The sequence below is a fragment of the Schistocerca gregaria genome, chromosome X (genome assembly GCF_023897955.1).
Source record: "Schistocerca gregaria isolate iqSchGreg1 chromosome X, iqSchGreg1.2, whole genome shotgun sequence".
NCBI lineage: Eukaryota > Metazoa > Arthropoda > Insecta > Orthoptera > Acrididae > Schistocerca > Schistocerca gregaria.
This window is the reverse complement of record NC_064931.1, coordinates 482687232-482713663: the sequence shown is the minus strand read 5'-3', so window position 1 is coordinate 482713663 and position 26432 is coordinate 482687232. Positions and strand designations below refer to the sequence as shown.

Sequence of the window (26432 nt, the reverse complement as noted above, 5' to 3'; positions counted from 1 at the left end):
GTAATGCAACTACTAACCGGCACTTAGCAAACGAGCGTGGGCAAGAACAGATCGATTGTACAGATCGTGTGTGATTATAGAGAGATAATAGCCAAAGTTTTTTTCAGTTTAATACCCAGAATATTAAGGAAAAGATAAATGTAGTCCATCAACTCGTTCGACCTATACTCTAGTATTGCTCATCAGTGTGGGATCCGTGCCGGGTCGGGTTGACGGAGGGGATAGAGAAGATCCAATGAAGAGCCGCGCGTTTCGTCACAGGGTTATTTGGTAAGCGTGATAGCGTTACGGAGATGTTTAGCCAACTCAAGTGGCAGACTCTGCGAGAGAGGCGCTCTGCATCGCGGTGTAGCTTGCTGTCCAGGTTTCGAGAGGGTGCGTCTCTGGATGAGGTATCGAATGTATTACTTCCTCCTACTTATACCTACCGAGGAGATCACGAATGTGAAATTAGAGAGATTCGAGCGTGCACGGAGGCTTTCTGGCAGTCGTTCTTCCCGCGAACCATACGCGGCTGGAACAGGAAAGGGAGGTAACGACAGGGGCACGTAAAGTGACCTCCGCCACACACCGTTGGGTGGCTTGCGGAGTATAAATGTAGATGTAGCCGACGTTCTGAAATTGAAATGCGCGATAATGTTAATAGACTTTCAAAAAGGCCTTGACTGAAAAAGCCAAAATTGCTTATGCGAAACAATGAAAGCAATTGGTTTTTCCCACAGTTTTTTCAATTTAATACCCAGAATATTAAGAAAAAATTAATCCAGAATCGTAATAACGGTCAGCTAACGATAACAATTGATTGCGACAGTTCAATAAGAAAAGGCTGCTCTATGCCTGTCGCGTTGTTCGCCATCTCATTAGAACCTGTATTAGCCACTCTGGACCAACAGCTAAGAGGACTAAAAATAAATGCTCAAAATGTGTGTAGGGCATACGTCGATGACATGGGTCTCGTAGTTATGAATAGCAATGACGTAGTAGGCATTGGCTAGTACAAACTGGCGTCAGGAACAAAGCTAAATAAATCTAAATCAGATATTATGAATATCGGATGTGCAATAGCTATACAAAACCCAGGGTGTCTAAAGCTGGTCTCCAACATGAAAATATTAGGTATCGACTACGAATCCAACGCAACGCACACCACCGCCTCCAGTTGCAAAAAGTCCCCGCAAGCATATGAGTAACTCTAGAAGAGCACGGTATTGGCAACTCGATGAACTTCAGAGGACCTCACTGCCAGATACCATATGTCGTTTCAGACATCACCTATTTCTCAAGACACTTCTAGTAGAATTGCTTCGGCCTTAGGCCACTTCGTGACTCGTGGCACCATCTTCTAAGTTAAATTTGATACTCCAACTCTCCTTGAACAAAAGTCAGTATCAAGTTCAAATCTTTATATGTATATACAATGTGTAAACTATGGAAGATATCAATCAGCACCTCAGTTGCTAAGTGAAATTACTCCTGCCTATGTGAAACCACCTATAAACTAGCGGCATGACCGGATTTCACCATTTCAAGCATTTTCTTAACCGAATTCAGTTAAATACAAACATTCCGTCGAAGACTATGACCAAGGCAAAATAAATATATCCTTAACGACAGAAAATAAAAGTACTCGTACAAACGCGATCGAACAAAAATTTCGAGCCTACGACTTCGAGCCTATTAAGAAAAAATATCAGTTTCCGGGATCTGCCATTAAACGTGAAGGCGACACGGTACAAAGTAGTTAACGGAAAAGTTCGGACCAACTCCAGACCCTATAACAACTTCGTAGCAGGTAACCCATATGTGTATTTTGTAAATTATTCGACAACGAAGAACACAGATAAGTAACCATCCAAGATGCTCACAAGTTTATCCTTATCAACTGATGAGTAGCCGCGCGGGATTAGCCGAGCGGTCTGGGGCGCTGCAGTCATGGGCTATACGGCTGATCCTGGCGGAGTTTCGAGTCCTCCCTCGGGCGTGTGTGTGTGTGTGTGTGGGGGGGGGGGGGGGGGGAGGGAGGGAGAGGGAGGGAGAAAGTGCAACATATTATTTACGAACTGACTGTACTGTGGTGCCTGCAGCGAGAATTTTGTTGTATGAGTTCCGTGGAAGATTTGAAAACAGAATGAAAAGGTTCAAAACTAAACGTAACTGAAATTTGGCAAAGTGTCAGGGAGAAATTAGCGAGTATCTAACCGCACGACGCAGTGCTGTGAACTGGATTAAAGGACGGGCAACGTACTGTATATTGGCAGAAGAAAATAAAAGCGGGTAGGGCTTTTGGCTGTATATCACTACACAGCATCACAGCTTAACTAAAACTAAAATGTTTATGGAAAAGTTTGCAACTCGTTAAAACTTAGGATTACGTAACAAAAAATTGACTAAATGGAAAAGACTTTGAAGAAAGGAAGTAATGGAACAAAAATCCCCTGTCTCTATGGAAAGCGAACATTTGATACAAGACACGAGCGAAAGAAAATAACAGTTTGCGGATAACATATTTATAGGGAAGAAAAGACAAAAAGGAGAAAAAAAGAAAATAAACAAAAAAGTAAATTAAGGGTGGAAACTCCCATGAAGTGAGGGCACTTGACACAGTAGGTCCTGATCAGCCCGTCGGATGGGGACGTTAAACTCGGCAGCTGCTTTGGTGCTATTCGAGAGGAGTAGGCTGTGCGCCGACACCAGGTTTCACCCTCTCCCTTTCCTTCATCAGTAACAACATTACACCGTGCACGCACTCGTCAGTCATCCACACGACACAGTTACACATTTGGCACTCCATAACAGGTCGGTGGAAGGCAACAACAAACCACCTCTATCAGGACGTAGCCAAGAGCGGCATTGAACGATTCCTGCGTCTGTTCAAATGGTTCTGAGCGCTATGCGACTTAACATCTGAGGTCATCAGTCCCCTATAACTTAGAACTACTTTAACCTAACTAACCTAAGGACATCACACACATCCATGCCCTAGGCAGGATTCGAACCTGCGACCGTAGCGGTCGCTCGGTTCCAGACTGAAGCGCCTAGAACCGCTCTGCCACACCGGCCGGCTGCGTCTGTTCCCCTACGCTCATTTTATGCATTGGGACGAGTTTGACTGTTACACGTACTATTCGTTCATAAACCATAAAAATAGACAAAACCTCGTGTGCTTCAAAATATAATAATCTCCAAACAGAGAATGAAATTTTATATGAACTGCCCATGTATTCTATATGCTTATCATACGCTTTCTTCCTAAAGTCCACATCCTCTCTGGTAAGCAGAAGTGTGAAGGAAAACATATTAATATTTTCGGTAACTGCTATTTTAGAATACATTACACGAAAATTCACTCTTTTCTCTGACCACTGACGTACCCGTAAGACCTTACAGACTTACATTCGCTATAAGAACCACTTTCGTGTGGTTCCTGGTACTAACTAATGGGTGTTGGTTGTAGTTATAGGTTATTTCTAGTGACTTGACCGGAGACAATGATGATAAAAAAACATGTTAAGCGTAACAAATAACTGTTCCCAGAATTAATCTTTCAGTCTGTATTGAGTGTGCGTTGTGTTGAAACTTGCTGAGGAAGTGTCAGAGGGGTGCTGGGTGCTGGCAGAAGTGCAACTGTGAGGACGGATCGTGAGTCGCGCCTAGATTGCTCAGCCAGTAAGAGCATTGGTGCGAAAGGTAAGATTGCAGATTCCGAGTCACGGCAGGAAGTTTAAAATAAACAACTTAATGTTAAGCCTAACAAATAACTGTTCCCAGAATAAATGCGCGGTTTCTGAACTTATCGAAGGTAGTACGAAAAACTGCTGCGGTTCGTATTATACGCTAATAAGAGTAAATAATAATAATAATAATAAGACGAAGTGAAATTTTCTGTAACGAATTCCTTATTGCTGTTTGACGGTAATGCTCCAATAAAGTCTTTTATAAAGAACGTTTCTTTTTTGTGTTGCTTCGAGAGCTGTTTATTGTATTGTGATGATTGTGTTTAACGAAGGAAGGGAAATTGATTACAAACTGCGCCTTTCATAGAGTTCAAAAATATACTCTTTGCTTTTTATACTATTTATTCTTCATCATGGAGTAATATATAGTCAACTGTAATTATGTTGAAACACTTGGATGATGCGTCGGTTAAACGTGCCGTTTGACGCAAATGGCTCGGCGCAGAACGTTTCACTAGATGTCTTGCTCATAGGAGGAAGGCTCCAAGGGGGCAACTTTTTTCTTGTAGAGTAGTGCGTCGCGACAGGGGTTCGAGGAAGTAGCTACACTGCATTCATTCCTGTAAAAGTGAAAGTGATACCCTTTAATGGTTCTCTAGATCGGTCGCTTACTTCAGTCTTGACATACGTGAAGCCATGTTGCGGAATTTTTGTTGTATATATCGAACAGATTACCGGTAGACCCTGATTATGTGGCTAACGTGTTGATCGAAGTGGAGCGTGATACACGAGTAACATATTCAGTGACTTAACGTGGTTGCTGCTATTGTTGTTTCAGGAAAGCTTTCCTTGGTAAAGCAATTTGGCATTTTATATACTCAGTCAGTCAGTCAGTCAGTTATTCTGTGGTGCAAAAAACAAAACTCATCTGACGGTTAACATCTCATTTTGTAATCCAAGGCGCCCCCCCCCCCCCCCCAAACTTCCATCGCCACTTGTTTTAATTCATACAACACACTCCTCTGCTACCCTTGTTTTACTTGGATCTACATTATAACTCCTGTTCGAGGTGCTATCCATTCCAGTCAAATGATCTCTGTCTGACAGAACAACAATGCCGTGGACAAACCTCAGTTTTTCATATTTCATTTTCCTGCTTTTCAGTTTCTTTTCCAACTTGTTCTTAAGTTTTCCAGTTCAATGAATATATCCAATGACAGTTTCTACTCCTTTGAATGCTAGAATTTGAAACATATCTGTTACAGATATGCATTATGCTAGATGGAACGTTACTGTCGAATAAAATTCAATCTCGCATTGCCGTTAATTAATAATAGTTTGTTTACGATTAGTAAAGCTGGATAGTCTATTTCTTACTATTTTGCGCGCTATCACTCCGTCACATTACGAATGCATAGTTTGTTCTGTGTTTTGCCTTTCTTTAATACTTTTCCAAATTTGTTTAGAGTTATACGATTATAAACACTTTAACAGATTTATGCCTGATGGTAATATTGCACCCGTTTTTAGTGTATATTAGTGTGAGTAATGCAGTGAGAGTTCTTACATTGCGCTTGATAATGAAAGCAAAACTGAAGGAAAAAAAGCAAGATACACTCATATGATTTGTCGGTCTAGAAAAAGCGTTCGACAGTGGGAAGTGGTGAAAGGTGTTCCAAATTCTAAGCAAAATTGGAGTAAACTGTAGCAAAATAATTGTGTTATACAATATGTACAAGAACCAAGAAGGAACAATAAGATTGGGAGTCCATGAACTAAGTTTTCGGATTAATGAGGGTGTAAGACAGGGTTGCAGTTTTCGCCACTACTATTCAATCTATACGTCAAAGAAGGAAAACTGAAATAGACGAAAGGTTAAAGAGTGGGATAGAAAGTCAGGGTGAAAGTATATTGTAACACTTTTCGCATCGTATCGATTCCTGCACTGGTCACTGAGCAACAAATCCGGTCAGACTTGAATTGGTAACTTCAGTTGACATTTTTTCGCTATGTTGTAAAGATTAACCAGTCTTAACTGGAATAATAACGTTCTCAATAATGACAAATACTCACTAACGTAAAACACAAAATTAATCTTTTCCAGTTAGTGACATTTGATGATGAGCCCCTCCCGCCGGAGGTTCGAGTTCTCCCGTGCGTACGTGTGTGTGTGTGTGTGTGTGTGTGTGTGTTTGTGTGTTGTTCTTAGCATAAGTTAAAGTAATGTGCAAATCTAGGGACCGATGATCTCAGCAGTTTGGTCCCTTAGGAATTCACACACATTTGAACATTTTGATGACGCGCCAAAATTTCTTCGATGATCGAAACTACGTAATAATGCAATACTAATCAACAGGAAAGCGTAATGGTACCCAATCTAGTCTATTATAACCCAAGCCTCGTTATTAACCTTCAAAGTCAACAAAACATGAAAGCAACATCAAAGTTCAAGAAGCACATAAATCACGAAATTTCATATTACGTAAATTATATACCTTTTCTGAAATTTGTATCTCACTGAAAGCTCAGACGATGGAGAATTTGGAAAAAACACTCACTCCTCATCAAATTTGCTAGATTGTGGATTATTCAACGCAAGTAAGAATTACACTGCGTCGTAAACAACATACCCAAAACACAACTGATACACTTCCATGTCATTTGTAAACCTCAGCTTACAATTTTCTACAGTCAATTAAATTAAATAACACGAGAAACACCACATGTTTTAGACAGGTATAATAAAATTGTAATGATGACGAGGTCGCTCAGAATGGTACACGCTAGTGAAATTATACAATTTTTTTTTTCAAAAAGAGCTCGTAAAATTGTATCTCCATATTTAAGCACCGATAGTGTAACGACTGATTTATTTAAAAGATACACCAATATCTGTACTAATTTTTACGCCTGTATTGAATTGTGGTAAACACATATATCTGAAATCAATATTGTAATTGATAATTTGAAATTGGGCGTGCTTCAAAGCCCTCAAGCATTTCTAGGCAAACGTGACTTGAATTGTGTACATGATAGAGAGCAGGCGTGTGTGTAACTGGTTCTGTAAACCTGCTATTGCGCAACACTGATGGAAGTGATGCAGCATACAAGCTTTGTAGTTATCAAGCTAGAAGCTACTAAATATCGATGTCTTCCACCATGAAAACGTATTTACTTAATTAAAAGGCAACAGAGACAATTACGCAAGGAAGCTGCTTGAAACTGTAGAATCTGGGAACAAAGTGCAAATGGAAGAAAACAAAGCAACAGAAGATAAGTACTAGCCGCTCAGCTGTCTTGAAGCAGCGGATTTCGTTGGGCACATCTCATGACCTACGATCGCACCTACGACTTCTAACGAAGGGCGCTGAATGCAGCTTACAATATCAATGATAAGGTTCGCTAATGACATTGCTATCACGAAAATGAAGAATAACAGTATCTGTTGAATGGAATGAACAATCCAATAAGTATAGAATATGGATCGAGAGTAAACCAGAAAAGACAAAAGTAATTGGAAGTAGAGAGATGAGAATAGAGAGAAACTTAACGTCAGAATTGATGATCACGAAGTAGACGAAGTTAAGGAATTCTGCTATCTAAGAAGCAAAATAAACTTTGATGGACGAAGCAAGGATAACATAAAAAGGTGACTAGCACAGACAAAGAGGGTATTGCTGCCCAAGAGAAGTCTACTGGGGTCATACATAGGCTTTAAGTTGAAGAAGAGATTTATGAGAATGTATATTCGGAGCACAGCTTTGTATGGTATTGAAGAGTTTGAGATGTGACGATACATAAAAATACTGAAAATCAGGTGGACTGAAATAGGATACAGAATGAGTAGGTTCTCCACAGGATCGGCAAAGACAGAAACACCTGGAAAACACTGACAAGAAAAATGGTCAAGATGATCGGACATCTGTTAAGGCATCAAAGATTAACCTCTATGGTAGCAGATGGAACTGCGGACCGCTACAAACCAGTCAGAAGAATGATGATGACAAAATGCAAGTTTCAAACTTCAACTAACAACGCTGATAACAGTGCTGAAAATGGAAGTTTTATATGACAGTCTGCATGGAATTAAAGACTAATATTACTAAAGACAACAGAGAACCTTGTAAGTTCAGACAATCAGCACAAATTCAGAACAAACCCCACGTGTGGAACAGAGCTTGGTTTTTCGTGCGCGAAATCTTTCAACAGTGAAAGTCATGTGAACAGGTACATTTTCTCTTCCTATAGTTGCGAAAGGCGTCGATCCATAACCATAACACGATCATAAGAAGTATTTTCGTAGATATGCGACTGGCTATACAAAGTTTTGACCAATAAAAACCCGTAGGTTATGCTGGACGACGAATGTTCAACAGAAAAGCCAAGGAAACATAATTTGACACCTTTTGTTCTAGATATACGTAACAGTTCATCAGATAGGATCTCCAGCACTGTCAAGTGGGTTCGCTGACGATAGTGTTACCTACAGGAAAGTCTCGTCGTTGGACGATCGTAAGTAAATGCAGAAAGGTTTGAACAAAATTCGTACTACTTGTAATGAGTATAGGATCTCTTTAAATGTGGGTAGGTGCAAGATAATGTCCGTAACAAAGAGAACGAACTCGATAGTAGCAGTTTACAAGATTAGTGGCGAACATATGCAGGATCACATCGTTTAAATATTTGGGGCAGTTGTAAGAAACTGGGTGAAATAGGATCAGCACCTTAAGACAGTATGAGGGAAGGCGAATAGAAGACTAAGATTAGTCGAAAGAATTCTTGATAAGTGAAATGCATCCTTAAAATAAATCCCATATTGAACCCTAGTCCGACAATCTATTGTCTGAAAGTAATGTTCCGGAGCTTGTACTCCTCATCGAGTAGGCACGTCTGCAGCCATAGACAGAATTCAGAGACGCGCTGGCGTAACAGTTCGCTATAGCTCGTATACAAGTGTAACTGAGATTCTGGGGGCACTTAAATAGGAAGCTTTAGAAGTAAGGCTATGTTTTTCTGCGAAAACGCTTTGGGTAAAGGTAGAGAACCTACATTCGAGGAAGACTTTGTGATCATACTACTGCACTCTCTCTCTCCTAGGCTTCATGAAAATAAGTTAAGACAGCCGAGGGCGCGTAAAGAGGCATATACACTGAGGTGACGCAAGAGATGGAATAGCGATATGCACATATACAAATGGCGGTAGTATCGCGTGCACAAGGTATAAAAAGGCAGTGCATTGGCGGAGCCGTCATTTTTACTCCGTTAATTCATGTGAAAAGGTCTCCGACGTAATTATGGTCGTAGGACGGAAATTAACAGACTTTCAATGCGGAATAGTAGTTGAATCTAGACGCATGGGATATTCCAGTTCAAAAATTGTTAGGGAGTTCAATATTTCGAGATCCACAGCATCAATACTTTGCCGAGAATACCGAATTTCAGGCAATACCTGTCACCGGACAACGCAGCGGCCGACAGCCTTCACTTAACTTCCTACGGCAGCGCCATTAGCGTAGAGTTGTCACTGGTAACAGACAAGTAACACTGTGTGAAATAATCGCAGAAATCAGTGTGGGACGTACGACGAACATATCCGTTAGGACACTCTGGCGAAATATAGCGTTAATGGGCTGTGGTGCCATACGATCGACGCGAGTGCCTTTGTTAACAGCACGTCATCGCGTGCAGTGCCTCTCCTGGGCTCGTGACCATATCGGTTGGAGCCTAGACGACTGGAAAACTGTAGTCTGTTCAGATGAGTCTCGATTTCTGTTGGTAAGTGCTGATGCCAGGGTTCGAATGTGGCGCAGACACCACGAAAAGGCTCTGTGCAAGCTGGTGGTGGCTCCATAATGGTGCGGACTGTGTTTGCATGGGATGGACCGGGACCTCTAATCTACTTGAACCGATCATTGACAGAAAATGGTTATGTTCAGCTACTTGGAGGCCATTTTTAGGCATTGGTTTACTTCTTGTTCCAAACAACGATGGATTTTTTATGGATGAAAATTCGGCATGTGTCCGGGCCACAACTGTTCGCGGTTGGCCGTCATGGTTAATTCCGAAGACCCTAATGTTGGCAAACATTGGCGGTTGCTCGGTAGTAGATATCATTACAACGGTAAAAATGCAGTCTTTCAGCTGAGGACCCAAAGTAAAAATCCATGTACGCACATTGTGATTATCTTTCCCGCTATTTACCCAAATCACTCCGAACGAATGCAGTGGAAATGAATTCAGTAAAGACAACTACTTGGTTCCGCTGTTCTTTTCGATGGAGTAGTTCGCTTTCTATGCTGATGTAAAAGGTTTTTTTCTGAAGCAAGTATAAAGAAAAGCAGTTTCCGTTATTACAAGAATATGACTAGCATGTATCTTGTGAAGTACTTTCCATTGTTTTGTGGAAGGAGGATTCTTTCTCTTTTAGAGAAGTGAGAGCGCTATACTACGAAGGGAGGAACTGTAGACTTACGACGAAGAAAGAATTTGTGAAACACTAGTGTCGATCCGTGATGTAATTAGCTTAAGATGTTCGATGCTCCTCAAAACTTATAACAATAATAGCACAGTTTCCCTAATGATGACGCACGTTACTGGAAGATTATTTCGTTTTGGATATGTATGTTGGCGGGACGTAAACACTTGCCGAAACAGACTAGACGAATGTCGAGATATCAGATTGAAGGCAGATATGTCAAATTACCGACTATCGCTGTACTAAATGTATGTTCAGCAACAATTCAATTCAAGGAAAATATTCCATCCAAGACGTAAAGGGTATCTAACCCAAGATTTACTTGCTATTTTACAGAGTGCTCAATTTGCAAACGTGTGACAGAGAATGAAACGACAAAAATGTACTTCTCACTTTTATATCCTAACATACAGCCTGCCACCTGCTACTAACAGTATTTAGTACCGTTTTACTGGTAATACTGTTCTCATAAATTACTCCTGGCAAGCGATATGACAGCTGAAAGCGTAGTTAAAGCATTTACAATACTACAAACGGCTCCACAAGGCAACGGTGTAATTTCTTTTCATGTTTCTTAATGCAGACGGTGTGTTAGTGAAACGACTGACAGTATTAGGTGGCAAAGATAACGAAAAATATTTTACGTCTGGGCTAATATAGTAATCTAGCATTTGTGTATAGATCTTTTAGTGTGTTGTGCATTCACAAGCGCAGCACCCACATTGTCGACTATATACGCCATTTGCAGCATTCCAGACTTACGTTATCATTAGAAGCGACTATTCTGGGCTGCAAGGCGAGTCAGTGCCAGCCTTGAAACGTTCTGTTCCCTTCCGCAGCGACAGCAGTTGGCGCTCCCATGCCGCTACTCACGTGGCGCAGAAACTCGCCGTCTAGCCGCTTCTTCCAGCCGTAGCACTGCCGCTTGCTACATGTTCGCACAGCTTTTGTATACCTAGTATACTGCACACTGTATTAGCTCGTGTCGGCTAAATTCTGCAGAAGCTAATGAATCCAGGTTCCGGTTGATTTAATCTGAAGGACGGGCACAAGCGGCTTAGATGGAGAAAGCTGCTGTATCACGTCAGGTTTTAATGTAAACAGCAGAATGCAACTGCTGCAGAACAGCGCCTTAAAGTGTGGAACTAATTTGTTTCAGTGGTCGCCGCAGCCGTCATCGGAACCACCGCCATGTTGAACGAGTAGCGGCGCGGCGCTGTCGTTCCGACACTGCCATAACAACTAGCAAGATGCCCACAGGTACGCGTGCACGCCTTTCTGCTCGGTGTATCTATTCGTGTGGTCGCTTGCTTCTGTCTTTTCCGTATCCCACACTTCAGCAGCTATTTTAATGAAAACATGTATTCATTTGCTAAAGCAGTTTGATGCTCATTCGTTGCAAATGTATATAGTTGTTTAATGGTAAATAATGTGCATTAAATGAAATTAACTTATTTAGCGGCTTATTTTAACACTGGTTGCTGCATTTCCGTCGCGAGCTCGCCATTATGGTATTTATTTGCTAGATTCATATTGCATCCTATGCCATATATGGAGCCAAAAGAGCAAATTGTCGCTCTTCTATGGAAAGAATTCGTGCTTATCACTTTCGAAACTATTTCTTCGTTTGATAGATAATTTTAATCAATATTTAAGTTTGTGTGTGTTAAATGATCGATTTAGAAAAGTACAGAAAAGTCATCACTTTGAGTGATCTACCCAGATAACACTTACTCGTTTCTGCCTTAAATTTTCCATTAGCAGTTTTGAAGGGCACCGAATGCTGAATCGTAAAATGATGTTGTGTTATATGTAATTTAGGCTGCGTATGTTTTCTAAGGACACGTACATTGGCACTTTTTTTTACCACTAAATTAGTTCCTGCAAATTCAGCCATATTTCAAGTACTAACTTAAAAACTCAAGCCTCATACAACTGATAGTACTTGTTAGGAAAAGAGAGATGTTATCCGTTATTTATTTAGTTACTTTTTTGTTTGATTGGTCCGATGGAATCATAGGAGTCAAAGCTACGTGGTAATAGAACGAGTAAATACCTAGTTCACAGAATGATGATAAGCAAATTAAAAAAAAAATGAAATTAGTAAAACTCGAAAATGTGATTGTGTACCCGAATAAATAACACAGTATAGACAAGTTGTCAATTACTCTGAAGAACTACTCTAAATCATAGGAGAAGCGTGTCACAAGGTAACCTTTCAACTTTTACTTGAAGACTTTGGGTTCATTACTCAAGTTTTCTCAACTCAGCTATAAGTCAGTTGAAAATGAAACCTACTGAGCAGTGTACACCTTTCTGCATAGTGCTTAAGGGGAAGTGTTATCCAAGTACAGATCGTTTTTCTGTGTAGTGTTAAGTGAATGAACGTCTCATTTCTTCAAAATGAGTCAACGTTGTCAACAACAAAAAAATCATGTAACTTTCTAGCGGATTAGAACTGTGTGCTGTATCGGGGCTCGAACCTGGGATCTTTTGCGGGCAACTGGTCTGCTGACCGAGCTATCAAAGAACGACTGACGACCTACCCTCGCAAATTGTCTCCGACTTTCCAGACTTCACAGAAGTTCACCAGCACATCTTGCTGGACTGGCAAACCAGTAAGAAAGGATACTGCGGAGCCACGGCATAGCCTGCATTCACAGTGGCACCAGAGGTAGCCCGATAATATCGGGCCGGCCGCGGTGGTCTCGCGGTTCTAGGCGCTCAGTCCGGAACCTCGCGACTGCTACGGTCGCAGGTTCGAATCCTGCTTCGGGCATGCATGTGTGTGATGTCCTTAGGTTAGTTAGGTTTAAGTAGTTCTAAGTTCTAGAGGACTGATGACCACAGATGTTAAGTCCCATTGTGCTCAGAACCATTTGAACCATTTGATAATATCGGCCGTGAGCTTGGTCATGGTGCGTCCGATCTCCGTCTGTCTGTGGAGGGGTCAACGAGGTTAGATTAGAATCTATTCTATTTATGAACGTTTGCTGTTAAAAAGAGGCCGAATGCGTGTAATTGAGCTATATCTGTATCGAAAAGACGTGGGTGAGTACTGTACCCTCTGTCATCTGTGCTTGGAATTACAAGTTCTACGAATATGTGAGATTAAGGAAAAAACGCCAAGCCACAAAAATTAAAACGCTTTAACTTTGTGATACCACTTTCTTTCTCCCATCTCCGATTTGCGTTAGGAGGGGCCGCTACCTGTCAATCTAACATGCCACACTTGATGTTTTTCATATTAAACGTGTATATTACCAAAATGTGTGATTTTTAGTGATATACCATATTAAGGATCTGTCCCAAACATGTTCTTTCGAATAAGGTTTATTATGCTACATTGATAGGATGTGCCACTTTGGTGTGTGAAGGTTTTGTCAATGAGATTGTAAGCACATAATGGTTAAGTTACGTAGTGAAAGTAGATGCTGTTTCTATTATATGGTGCATGGATAAAATTTGCATGTGAGTAAGCAATTATTATTTAATTAATGAAAGGTAGATTTGTGGTTTCACAGCAGCTCGCTTTATTGTAAATATGATGAAAATTAATGCAGTTGCTGGCAGTATATTCAGACTCTAATACTGGAAACTTCAATGTTCTTTAAACATTTGCTCAGTGGATTTGAGAAAGGAAGTAACAAGGATTCTTATGGCAGTATTATTTCAGATTGAGTGTAGCTTTTAATAAAGAAAATCATTGTCTTTTTAGTGCACGTGCCCAAATCATAGCTCCAGAATTCGGTATAGAATAAATTTAACATATCGCAGTATCTGAGGTGCGAGAGTGAAGACATTAGCTTTTAAATTAGTCTTTAGGACGTCGTAAATAGCATCCAACATATTATAGAAAAACTTTGAAGTTGCACTTTTCAGAAAGTGGTATAGACTTTAATGTTGAAAAGATGCAGTCGCTAGATGTCAAATACCAAAATGTCACTTCTAGTGTTACTGGGACCATAAGTGCTTCTTTATTGTGAATATCGTATAATTTCTTAGTGCTCGAATAACACCGCTAAAAGTATACGAAATTAGCTTTCGTTATCGGGAAGTGTTTCACGTATGACCCTTCGGCTTAACGTTCTCAAGTTGATTAATAGTGACTTGAAGAGCAAGATCACAAAAACAATGTTTTTTCTGAATTTTTTGAAGTTCTTGATTGTTATTTAGCATACGTATGAAAGATAAACAAAGTTTAGAATAAAACACTCAGAACACGTGATGCACTGAAAAGTGGAAACACACTGCACCACATTTGCAAACCCATTCTTGTACAGAATCGTCAGCCTTCTGACATAAAACGCCATTAAGCAGTAATAATAAATTGTAGACAGCTAATTTCCACCTGCCATAACCCAGAAAAGATCCACAGCAGTAACTCTAAGCATATGGTACGTCATCCTTTTCACTTGAACAAATTATTTTTTGAGGTTTAATTTACGCCTAAAATTTCCGATAAACGGTTTGCCTACTTGTGATCTCCAAAAAAACCTGCGATTTCAGTCCATAGATTCTGAGCTATATTCCGGTTATGATAGTTTCATAATCAGGAGTCCACAAACTCACTCTTTCTTGGATTAAGCAGTATCTCACAGCCCATATGTGAGAACGTCGGTCAATTTGATCGACGAAAACAAACTGATTTGAATTGTACAGAATCTCGTCCGAAGTCAATACGTTTGGGCGATGGGGTCGGCTACAGTGTGACCGCGTTCATAGTGGCGTTCTGATTTGATGTCGGTCGTCGGCGGATCCACCGATGTCGGTGCCACTGTGACCGCAGCCTTAGCCACACACAGGGGGGTTGTTTTCAGAATCTATTTACACTCAGCAGCGGAGTGTGTGCTGATTTCCGGTTCTGCACACTGTTCCGACTTGCAAGGGAATAAATCCCATGATCGAGTATGTGTACGGGGATGCCTGAATTAGAATTCTGAGGCACCTGAGCAAAGCCCTACCCGAAGCCTGCGAACTGACACCGCAGCTCTGCCGCCGAAGTATAATACAGTATTGAGGAAGAGCCAACAGAATTGACATCAGTGGGATATTTGGGAAACATTGAGGCGAATAATGTGTGAGAGATGGGGCTGTAATGCGGTAGTCAGTTGACGCTGTGGCGCCTCCCCACTCCACACCCCCCCCCCCTCCTTCCCCCCACACACGTGTGTGCATGGCTTCCGAGATATGCGCCTTCTGGCCCGGACTGGCAGGTGCGTGCTGCTTTCCTACGTGCTTTCCTGCGCAGCGCCTCAGCGCGGGATTCGGAATGCTGCCGCCTGAGCGACGGGTTTCCCGCCACGCAACACTGGCACGCAACGCTGGCACATGACGCTACACAGAGTTGCTGCCTGCAACCAATCTTCCTAAAGGTGCGTCCACGCGATGTCTTTTTTTTTATATATCAACTTTGCGCATGCGCTTAAATTTCCAACAGCGCAAGCACGCATGCGTATTTGTGCATGTGGAATTTCTTTTATTTGAGGGCGTGGGTAAAATTGAATTGCTCACCCGTTCGGTTGGAATCTCTAGGTCTGCTTAGCGGACGACAGCCAGCTGGAGTCCATGTGTGTTCTGTTGTTTAGTGTGTTGAGTTTACGCATCAAAGCGATTTGTGTGTAATAATGTCCGTTGACTTCGAAGGACGCACGCTGAAATTTACATATGATTACAGACTAATACGAGTAATATGGAATGCCGCTTCAAAAATAATACGAATACAAATTTGATACCCTAGCGTCAGGTATTAAATGAAGACTCCGATAATATTACTGTAAAGAATGTCAGTCTCGAGTAGGAAAACACAGAAGCGGCCTACAAATTTATGAACAGTGCGTATGAAACCTGTGGAGGAACATTCATTAATAGCACAAAAGTTGCGGAACCTGAACAAAAGAAAAGAAGCGTTTGGTGAAGCCCCTCGACAAACCACTAGAAATGGAAATAAAGAACATTGATGAAGCAAAAAATTGGAAAACACGAACTCCATTGAAATTGATTCTGGGGTCTAAGACATTTCCGAATTTTTCGAGTCCGAGGATGTTATATGTGTGTGTATATTTTGACTCAAGTTTTGTAAACAGCTTTTTATAAAATAAAATTAAATGACGTACTGAACGTCAGATTAACCTTTGCATAACGACTAAGAACCTCTCTTAATATTTTCTCAGTTTCATGAATAATCACTGAAATTTTCTGTTTTGAAATGCGAAATAAATAGCTCAACGTAGTATGTAAGTCGGTGGGGGCCCGCCTTATAACATGGAGTTTCCCAAGAAGATCGAAAATCTCTCTGTGACCTCCTCCTGAAATTTGCAAACAGAATATTGCCGCCAATTTGTGTTTCTATGCCTGTTTTATTTATATACTGTTTTACCCATATTTGCTTTAGTGTTTTCTTCTTCTGTCGTCTTTCATCTCAATAAATGCAACACAAATTTCCGAGCAAAGAAATGGATGCGTAACTGACAAAGAGAGAACGTGAGGGCACGAGAGTACGCATCCTTACGCACTTTGGTTCTTTTAATTTTTGTGCATACGCTAGAGGAAAGAGGCATCGTGTGCACAGACCTTAACTTCTGCGTGGCAGAGGGTATTTACCTTAAACCATATCCACCTCACGTGATCTCAGTGTCCACGAGATGTTAACCGTTATTTCTCTTTTTGTATCATGTATTCATTAGAGTACGGAGCATAGGAGGCATGCATGTGTGTGTGTCTGCGCATTGTGTGATTAATCATGTCTTCAAGAGTCCTGCGGAACAGGTAGTAACAGATTGTATGATATGTATACGTTACTGATGCAACCAAGTTCTTGAAATATCTCATCTGTATTTTCCCGAGATTTATTTTATTAAGAATGTTGGCTAGCATCACATCACACAAGAAAAATCTCTTTTCCTTTATCAATACATGTACGCACGTATTTCACACACACGAAAATTTGTGCTTGCAAGATATTAAATTTACAGTATGTACAAGGAACAGGAGGTCACAGAGATATATCCAACTGCTGAATATATACAGCTGATGTCTTCGTTGCCATCAGTAACTCCTCTGGATCACCCAGGAGACTATCGTTTTAGACACGCTTGTATGATATGCTGAACAGTTTGACGTTCTGCGCTAGTCACAGCTGGGCATGTTGTTGTCTCCCATTTGCACATTGAATAATCACATCTTTCGTCACTATTTGTTCTTATTCTGTTGACCGCAGACCAGATCTTGCGGTGCTCTTTAAAACCCAGTAGCCTGAACGAGATTTCCCGAGATAATTGACGTGTTAGAGCGCCTGGAAATTCAATTCGTAGTTCTTTTTTTTTTCTTTTTTTTTAAATTGCTCTTCCTTCTCTGAGATTAACAGGTCAAGGGGCTACCCTTTCATCAGCACGTTCAGCGATTTCAGTTTTATAACGATCGTCCATCCTGACCATAACTCCATAATTCGTTCAAGTGTTTCATAAGAAGTCTCCTTCGCGAACGATCTGCTGTTCAACGATTTCTAATAAACTTACAGCTTTCATTTTATTACCCAAGGTTCCTTTTCATGTGATTATACAGGTTGCCCAGGAGGAACTGTCAGTATTCCGGGATATATCAGCAATGATAATTCAAAGCAGTGAGTGCAGCAAACATGGGCTCTAAATTCATACCTTAAGAGCTGTGAGCATTTTTCAGTCTTCGATATTGTGAAATGAATCTCATTTACTGCAAACTCTTTGCTTTCCATATTTTGAGAGGTGGTAGTATGGACCAAAAAGAGAGAGAGAGAGAGAGAGAGAGAGAGAGAGAGGGAGAGAGAGAGAGAGAGAGAGAGAGAGAGAGAAGGTCCAGTAGCATAGGATATGAAGTGCAAACGTTGAGAGCTATGAGCTCTTTTTTTCAGTACAAGAGAGATGTTTCACACTAGCGAAGATGAAAAAGTGCTCATAGCTCTTAAGTTATGAATTTTAGGGCCCATGTTTACTAGATTTTTTTTGCTTCGAATGATCGTTCCTGTCATGACCATGAACATTGATCGTTCCCCCAGGGACAACCTGTATATTTTTAGTACAATCAGAATTTCCGCTGTTTATGTCACGACTTAAAGGTCGATCCCTCCGATCGTCAAATTTATTTGCTTTTAGAGAAATGAACAGATTAACATTTTCCCCACAACTGTTGGAGATAATTGGTATTCGCTTCGCCATTTCAATTATAGTCGAGATCTGGCAAATCTGACTGCATAATATTTTTTTCGTTCGTCACCATTTAGCGGATTGTAGATAATTGCGTAATGAACTTCCTGGAATAAAATTTGTATACTGCCCTGGAAGTTTTCTGTTCTGATAAATTTTTCACTTCTTTCGCTGATACCCATCAGTATGGTGGCTGTACCAATCCTCGTGCAGTGACTTATGACTTCCCTCCCCCACCTGTCGCTTTCAAGGTCATACCTTTCCTCTCCCACCGCCCCTTTCCCTGTGTTGGCCATCTGTGCTGTGTTTATTTAGGATCTAGTTATTTTTACTATAATTTATGACCCAATATGTTTGCCACAATGAAACATAGTTGCCTAAGATAAGTCTGACACTATGATATCAAACCCACTGTAAAGCCAGCAGGAAATTAAAACACTGTAGGTGAGATAGATTGGATATTGCATGGTCTGTTTATTCAGAAACGTTTTTGGATCCCTGTTGGCCTGTGTAGTAGCGTTAAAGAGGAAAAAAAAAAAAAAAGCAGCTAACACGAGACACCGCCAGCGCTGTGGCATGAAATTAAAAAAGTAAGATATTTGTTTGTTAAAAACGGTTTCTGACGTTTTATAGCATTATAATTTTTAATCATTTTTTATCATGAAGAGCACCTTTTTTACACACATAAAACAAATGTATTTGTTGTAAGGAGCTTGCACTAGCATCAGACAACATTACCAGGACTATTTTCAGAGATCGTCATTCAAACACACATGAAGACTATCGTAAATGCAAAACTTCCAGTTTTTTAAACAGTTACCGCTGCATGTGCGTGGGACAGAAACGTTTATTCACCTAAACGGATACCACTCTGGACCCCCTACAGCTCCACCGGCCAAGTAACAGGATGCAAGCGCTACTCCCTCAAAGCCTTTGCGTAGGATCGAACCAGCATCCCCGTTGAACGCTGTCAGAATATGCTAAACCCAACACCACTTGTAATGTACTACGCTGTTTGCCGTTGTCTGCGTGACCGCTTGCGCCTCTCGTGCAAAGGCCGATAGCAGCTGCAGGGCAAGTGCTGACAGATTCTCCGGCTGGTGCCGTCAGTCAAATCACCGCGCTGTGCTATGCTGTGACCCTCATCCAACTGTCGACACACCATGGAAACCACCACAGCCGACGTGATTAGATCTGACACATGTTTCCCACGTGCAGTACGAGCGTGGAATGGTCGATGTTGCTGACATTGGTTCGGTTAGGGGTAGCGTATATATCCTGCCCTTGGGCAGTGCACGTGCAAGAACTTGCCCCCCTTTCAGTTGCTTGCAGTGCACTGTGTGATCTACATTTTGCATACATAATCTGATCAAACGTATCAGGACACCTACCAGTGGGCATACATACGAGGTGTGTCTGCCGGTCGAAACACATACCATATTTAAAAAGGAAATAGTGACTAGAAGTAAAACAGTTTATATATAAGTGGGATTTGCGTACATTTGTCTGGTACATAGCTCCGCCTGAGAGTTTCGTCGTGGGTAGTTCCTGACATCCACACGTTATTCCAGGACTGGTTTCTCATCTCTGCATTTCAAATGAAATTGTGTTCTTTCCAATTGTTCTGTTTCCAAGGAAGTCTAGTGTAATATTGTCAATGCTTATTTTGGAATCATAAGACGATACGACAGTACCATTCTATTAGATATACAGCGCGACAGTGACTGTGTAAGTCGCTAAAACTAAATACAAAATTCACAGTCATGCGAGATTTCTTGTTGCAACTCTACAAACATGATGCACACACCGACAGGCAGCGATAAGAGAGAGAGAGAGAGAGAGAGAGAGAGAGAGAGGCTGTAGCGAACACACACACACACACACACACACACACACACACACTCTCTCTCTCTCTCTCTCTCTCTCTCTCTCTTAGAGAACGATGCAGAATGCTGAACAAAACTTATTCATTGTCCAGTTGCGGGCATAACATGGGTAACAAAATCATGGTGTGTACGACCGAGGTATTTTGTACCGCTATAATGATAATCACAGCCACACAAATATGCGAGAATTCCTTTAACACACACTCTGCAACAATTAGGAACTAAAAGAATGCATTGAGGGAGTAGCACATGCATCGTGTTAGTGCTACGGAAATCCCCCTCCCCAATACAGGAACTATTCACTGACTGGCGAACTATCTCACAGACAGTGCACCTACTCCAAAAATACGTACAGTATGGAGTTTTTGGCCATTGATCTGTGTGCTGTACTGTGTAACACATTTAAAAATGCCTGCTTCAGAACGCATTTTCCGTAGAAGTAGATACCACTCGTACTTAATTGTTTGTTTATGAAGTATTGTCACCCTATTACTGATTCCTCTGCACAAAAAGAGGGTGACGCTAAATCACTGAAGGGTTTTTTAAGTAATATATCTACAACTACTATGTAGTTCATATCTTAAAAAAAAGTAAATTGTGACTTACAGCATAAAAAAACTTATTTTATGAACAAGTCCATTACTAAAATTTCATTCCTAAGATGAAACTTCTGCTACCTCTGTTATTTAACTCCCATCCCCATTCCATTTGCAAATGGTGCTTGGAATGACTGACTGACTGACTGTGAACACCCAAATTTGCTTTAATTTCTTGGATTTGTCAATGTGATCATTTCATGAGATGTGTAAGAGGAAATATAATGTTCCAGTTCTTCCAGGAATGTACTACTGTTTCATGTAGTCATTCCACTTTAGATCATCCCGAATGGTTATTTCCAGGTATTTTAAAACAGTGACTATTTGTAGTGATTTGTCATCAATAGTGTAATAGTACAGTAATGGATTTCTGTGCTTATTTAAGGGCACTGCGTTACATTAACTTACATTCAGTGTCAACTACCAATCTGTGTACCAATCATCAAATCTCCAAATGTATTCTGGAAATTCTCTGCAGTCTTCTGGCAGAGGTGTGCTCTTATAGACAACTGCATAATTTGTGACCAGCCTCTTAGAGCATCCAGCATAATTCATTGAATCATTTATATTGGTGCAGGTGCTTTGCAAGTATGCCACAACCAATCACATGACATGTTGTTATCAGTAGTGACAATGTGCGATCCATTTTTTCTTCTTCTGCTATAGAGTAAATAAGTCGCAACAGTAGCACCAGATGTGTTTTGTCCTTGAAATAATATGTATTTTAAAACATAATATTAGAGAAAATTTTATATGACCCAAGTTTAATTTTTTTTAAATTTGTGATCCTAAATCTTTAATTATACTTGTGTATTACAATAAGTAACCTGCAATAGTTCTGTAGACATACTGTTATTCTCTGCTCCAGAACATATACTTATGGAAGAAATTTAGCACTTACTACAACAGGAGTTCTGTGAGTTTATACCCATTTGAGACACTTATTCCTCTTCGTATTTTTTCCAGGATTTGAAAACTCTGCACTGAAGATGAGCTTCTCCCTTTCTTCACTGCAGCCCTCTAGTGGTAATCTAGAAGGCACAGAGCATGTGAAGATGAGGGCAGAGAGACCCTATAACAGCCTAACAAAGAAATCTAGGTAATACCATCGTTTTATACTGAAATATTTCCAAATTCTAATTCTTCATCAGTTCATAAAATGTGTGTAAAGGATAATGTGTATTTGTACCAGAATGTCTGTCTGGAGCAAACAGTAATTCCAGTCAACATGAATGGGCTTTTTTTCCTTTTTTCCCCCTTTAAAAATAAATTCAATATGTTGTATGAAATAAATGCTCAGAAGTTTTTCACTTATATCAGTCTTTTGTATAATTGTAACTGCGATTAATTCAGAAAATGACCATATTTGTAACTAAACGCATGTAGCAGTTTGTGTGTGTGTGTGTGTGTGTGTGTGTGTGTGTGTGTGTGTGTGTGTGTGTGAGGATCATTTGAAGGAAATCGATGTTACCAATGCATCAGACTGAAGTATTAATTTCTGATATGTCTTATTGAGCTCCATATTTTTAGTTTGGAGAGAAATGTAAGCAAGTGTATCCTTTCAGAGATAAGTTCAGCCACGGTAAACTTATTTTTAATCAATTTAAAACTAATTAAATGTATTAATATTTTCTCATTTGAACACCTCATATTGTTCACATTTGGTTCCAGAGCTTCTGTGAGGATAATAAAACTGTGATCCGATCATTTCTGCACTGCTCTGTAATTTTTTACCCGTGTCAGGGTTTGGACTTAGGACATTCTCAAGTGATTTATTTAAATTATCACATGTTAAATTAAGATCAAAACTTATCTCCATAAAATTAACGTTCAGTATAGTAAAGTACCTCTCTTGGAGTGCAACACACAGTGAGCAACATACCATAAATAAAATGTGAAATGTTAGTTAAATTGAGAATTTCTTCTAGAATTTTGAATGTGATCGTAATATGTGGTATACTAGTATAGAAAATGGATGTTGGCTTGTTGTAGGCTGTTTGATAAATACACAACAGATAACAACCTGTAGTGTTCTTAGTCACAGTATTTAGGGGCTACACTGGAAGTTAACGGAATTCTATGTGCAAAACTATGAAGTGCAACATCACTTCTACTGAGAGAACCTAAAACTTGTTGTGGGGTTCAAGTTGGTAACATGAACTGACTATTCTGTACACTGAACTGTTTGCTATTGAAGATATTCACCCACAAAATGTGTGATCAATCATTGTGATGGTCACATAATGGTTTAGCGTAAGGATATAGAAGTGCCAAGGAAGTTGTCCCTACAGATCTGTGCAGTGACAGTTTCATGTGGAGAGAATGAGTTCAGCACATCACCTTATAAATACACTACACCAAACATGGTGACTATTCTGTCAATAAGCACTCTTTAGATGGATTATGAGAAACTCTTCTCTCCAAACAAATATATATTTTGTATCACTCTGCATTCTCTAATTCATTTGTGAAGAGAGAAACATCTAAGCAGTCTGCTGTTAAATCTGTGTACCATAATGATGCATCAGTCAACAACTGAATACTTTTGCATCAAATAAATTTACATTTTGTGAGGAAAATGAAGAAGACGTGGTTATTCATTGTCAAACTCTAAGAAAAGTAGGAATGTTGATCAAATGTACATTCTTTTGCTGTTAAATATGACTGGTTTCAATCATTTACATTTTAGATTGCAGATATCTCCGAGACTGCATCAGACAAAATATTTTGTGGGACAGTACGTTGGCTGCTTCATTAATGTCTGCTTTTGCATGGTTTATCTGCACATACACTGGTTTCCATAAATTAGGTGTGAATTCGTAAACAGCGATTGCTTTAGGAAACAACTGATACGGAAGTTGAATATACTGTAATCATCAAATGCAAATTAGCAACATTGCAGTCACATTTTGCCATCTGTACATAGCAGAAAACTTCATGTCATACTAACATTTTGCATACATTACCCAGTGTTATCTCCTTTTCATGACTGTGAAAAGATCAGATAGTAGTTCGGGTAGTGATGTAGGGCAGTTGTTTGAATTGATGAACTAATAAGAAAATAATGATTATTTTCTTCAAATGAAGACATTGAAAGCATTTATTTGACAAATTATTTAAGTGTATTTCTGCTAGTTTAGTTCCAGAAAAATATTTGAAGAATGAGATTTTCACTCTGCAGCAGAGTGGGCACTGATATGAAACTTCCTGGTGGATTAAAACTGTATGCCGGACTGCCGGACCGAGACTCGAACTCCGTACCTTTGCAAAGGTCAAGAGTTCAAGTCTCGGTCCGACACAGTTTTAATCTGCCAGGAAGTTTCAAAATATTTGAACATAATATACTCTTGTTCCAGGAATTCACTTCACTTTTGAAAAATCCTAACTGGTAGATGAGTTGTATAAATTGGAAATATCATTTATGTAGTTAATTATTTAATTTTATGACAGTGGTGTAAAAAATTCAGTTTTGAAGGTTATGCATATGACTATTTTTTGGTCATATAATTTTATTGAATACAAACTGCTCTTAATCAGTTCCGTAGATCTGTGAATGTGTTTTGGCTTAGATTCAGTGGGTACAGGGAATAAAAGAATAAGTCTTATGAAACTAAAAAGAAATGGGTATTGTGAAATAAAAACAAGACACTGAGAAAAATAAAGGCAGTCTGTTTGAAAATGCACATCTTTGAACATCTGTGAAATCAAACTTTATTGCTGGGTAACATTCAGTATAGTTTTCCTCTATCCTGACATCTCCTTGGCATGCTATCCTCAAGGTAGTCAAGATTTTGATGCTCAGGACTACCCTATTTTTTGATGGCAGCTGTACTGAGACCATTTATTGTGTGAGAAGGGTTCCTGTGAAGATAAAAAGCAAGTTTCAGCTGTCCACAGGAATGCTCAATAGAGTTCATGTTTGCAGGCTTGTAAACATTTCCATTAGGTTGATTCCTGCCTTCTGTAGTAAGATATTCATGAGATGGACTCTGTGCACTCATGCATTTTTGTTGTGAAAGATGAATGAACTCTTCACTGAATTGGTGACTGAAGGACTGGACCCTGCTGATATTGCATAGAACTTGAGTTGCTGTCAATAGTGATGAACAGCATCTAACTTACGTAACAGTGACCTGAAACATGACTATTCCACCTTCCTGCTGAACATGTCGTGCTGGATGGCTAAACTGTGCATTGGTATCTGGACTCCTTCATTACCTTGAAGATACCAAGATGTTAGACCAATACTGTACCTATTGAGAGAACTCGATACCTTTGGTCCAGGTACCATTTCACAGTTTCAGGTGTTTCATTGACAAGCTCATTTTCACAACATGATGGTGGTGGGATGCCTTGGTCCCCCTCTGCAGTTCTTGCCCCCCCCCCTCCCCCAATACTTGTCTCCATTACCAGATTAACAATTCCTTGATATCTCAGAATGTGTAGTATCAACCAGTCCCTTCTCTTAGTCAAATTTGTTACAAATATCTTTTTTGGCACAGTTCTAGTTAATATTTCGTCATCAGTCACAAGATTAATCTATCAAATCTTCAGCATTCTTCTTTAGTACCACATTTAAAAATCATCAACTCTCTTCTTGTCTGAACTGCTTGTCACCCATGTTCCACTTCCATTCGAGGCTACTCTTCAGACAAATAACCTCAGAGTAGACTCCCTAACACTTAAATTAAATTTGATATTAACAAATCCCTCTTTTTCAGGAATGCTCTTCTTGCTGTAGACAATCTGCAGTTTATATCCTGTTTACTTTCACCATCATCAGTTGTTTTGCTACCAAAATAGAAAAACTCATGTACTACTTTTAGTGTCTTGTTCACTAATTCCCTCCGTGTCACCTGACTTAATTCAACTACATTCCATCATCCTTGTTTTACTTTTGTTGATGTTCATCATATAACATCTTTTCAATGCATTCTGTTCAACTGCTCTTAAAAAAACTGCAAGCCTCAAAGTTTTTATTTCTTTTCACGAGCTTAACTCCTTAAGACAAAATAACTTTGGTTTCCTTCAGTGCTTTGTCAGTGTAAATATTGAATAATGTTGAGGATAGGCTACAACCCTGTCGCACTCCCTTTCCAGCCACTGTGTACCTTTCCTGTCCTTTGACACAACCGCAGCCTGGCTTCTGTATGTAAATAGCCTTTTGCTCTCTGTATATTATCCCTGTTACCTTAATTTCAGAGAGTATATTTCAGTGAACATTGTCAAAGGTTTTCTCTAAACCTACAATTGCTGTTTATGTAGGTGTACATTTTGCAGTGTTGCCTCACATGTTCCTACATTTCTCTTGCACAAAAACTGATCTTCCCTGAGGTCGGTATCTACCAGTTCTTCCCTTCTTCTGTAAATATGTTCTGTTAGTATTATGTAACTATGACTTGTTAAACTGTGAGTCACCTGTCATCTGTCTTCTTTAGAACTGGAATGATTACATTGTTCTTGAAGTCTGAAGGTATTTCGTTGGTCTCATACATTGTGCACGCCAAATGAAATAGTTTTGTCATTTTCCTGAGAGAGTGTTGCTTACCCTAGGTGCCTTATTTCAACTTAGAACTTGCAGTGCCAGTAAATGCTTTTTGTTGTATCATATCTCCCATCTC

General features: G+C 39.9%; 1 protein-coding gene across 4 annotated transcripts in view; it reads left to right on the top strand.

Moving 5' to 3' along the window:
• LOC126298945 (uncharacterized) overlaps nt 1–26432 on the top strand; it is an 828858-nt gene that overhangs the window by 349374 nt on the left and 453052 nt on the right. For all 4 annotated transcript variants that reach the window (XM_049990548.1, XM_049990546.1, XM_049990547.1 and 1 more), the window contains exons 3-4: nt 11309–11409; nt 21778–21910. In XM_049990548.1, coding sequence (XP_049846505.1) covers nt 11400–11409; nt 21778–21910 — 143 coding nt within the window. In that variant the 5' untranslated portion in view covers nt 11309–11399. The remainder of the gene's footprint in view (nt 1–11308; nt 11410–21777; nt 21911–26432) is intronic.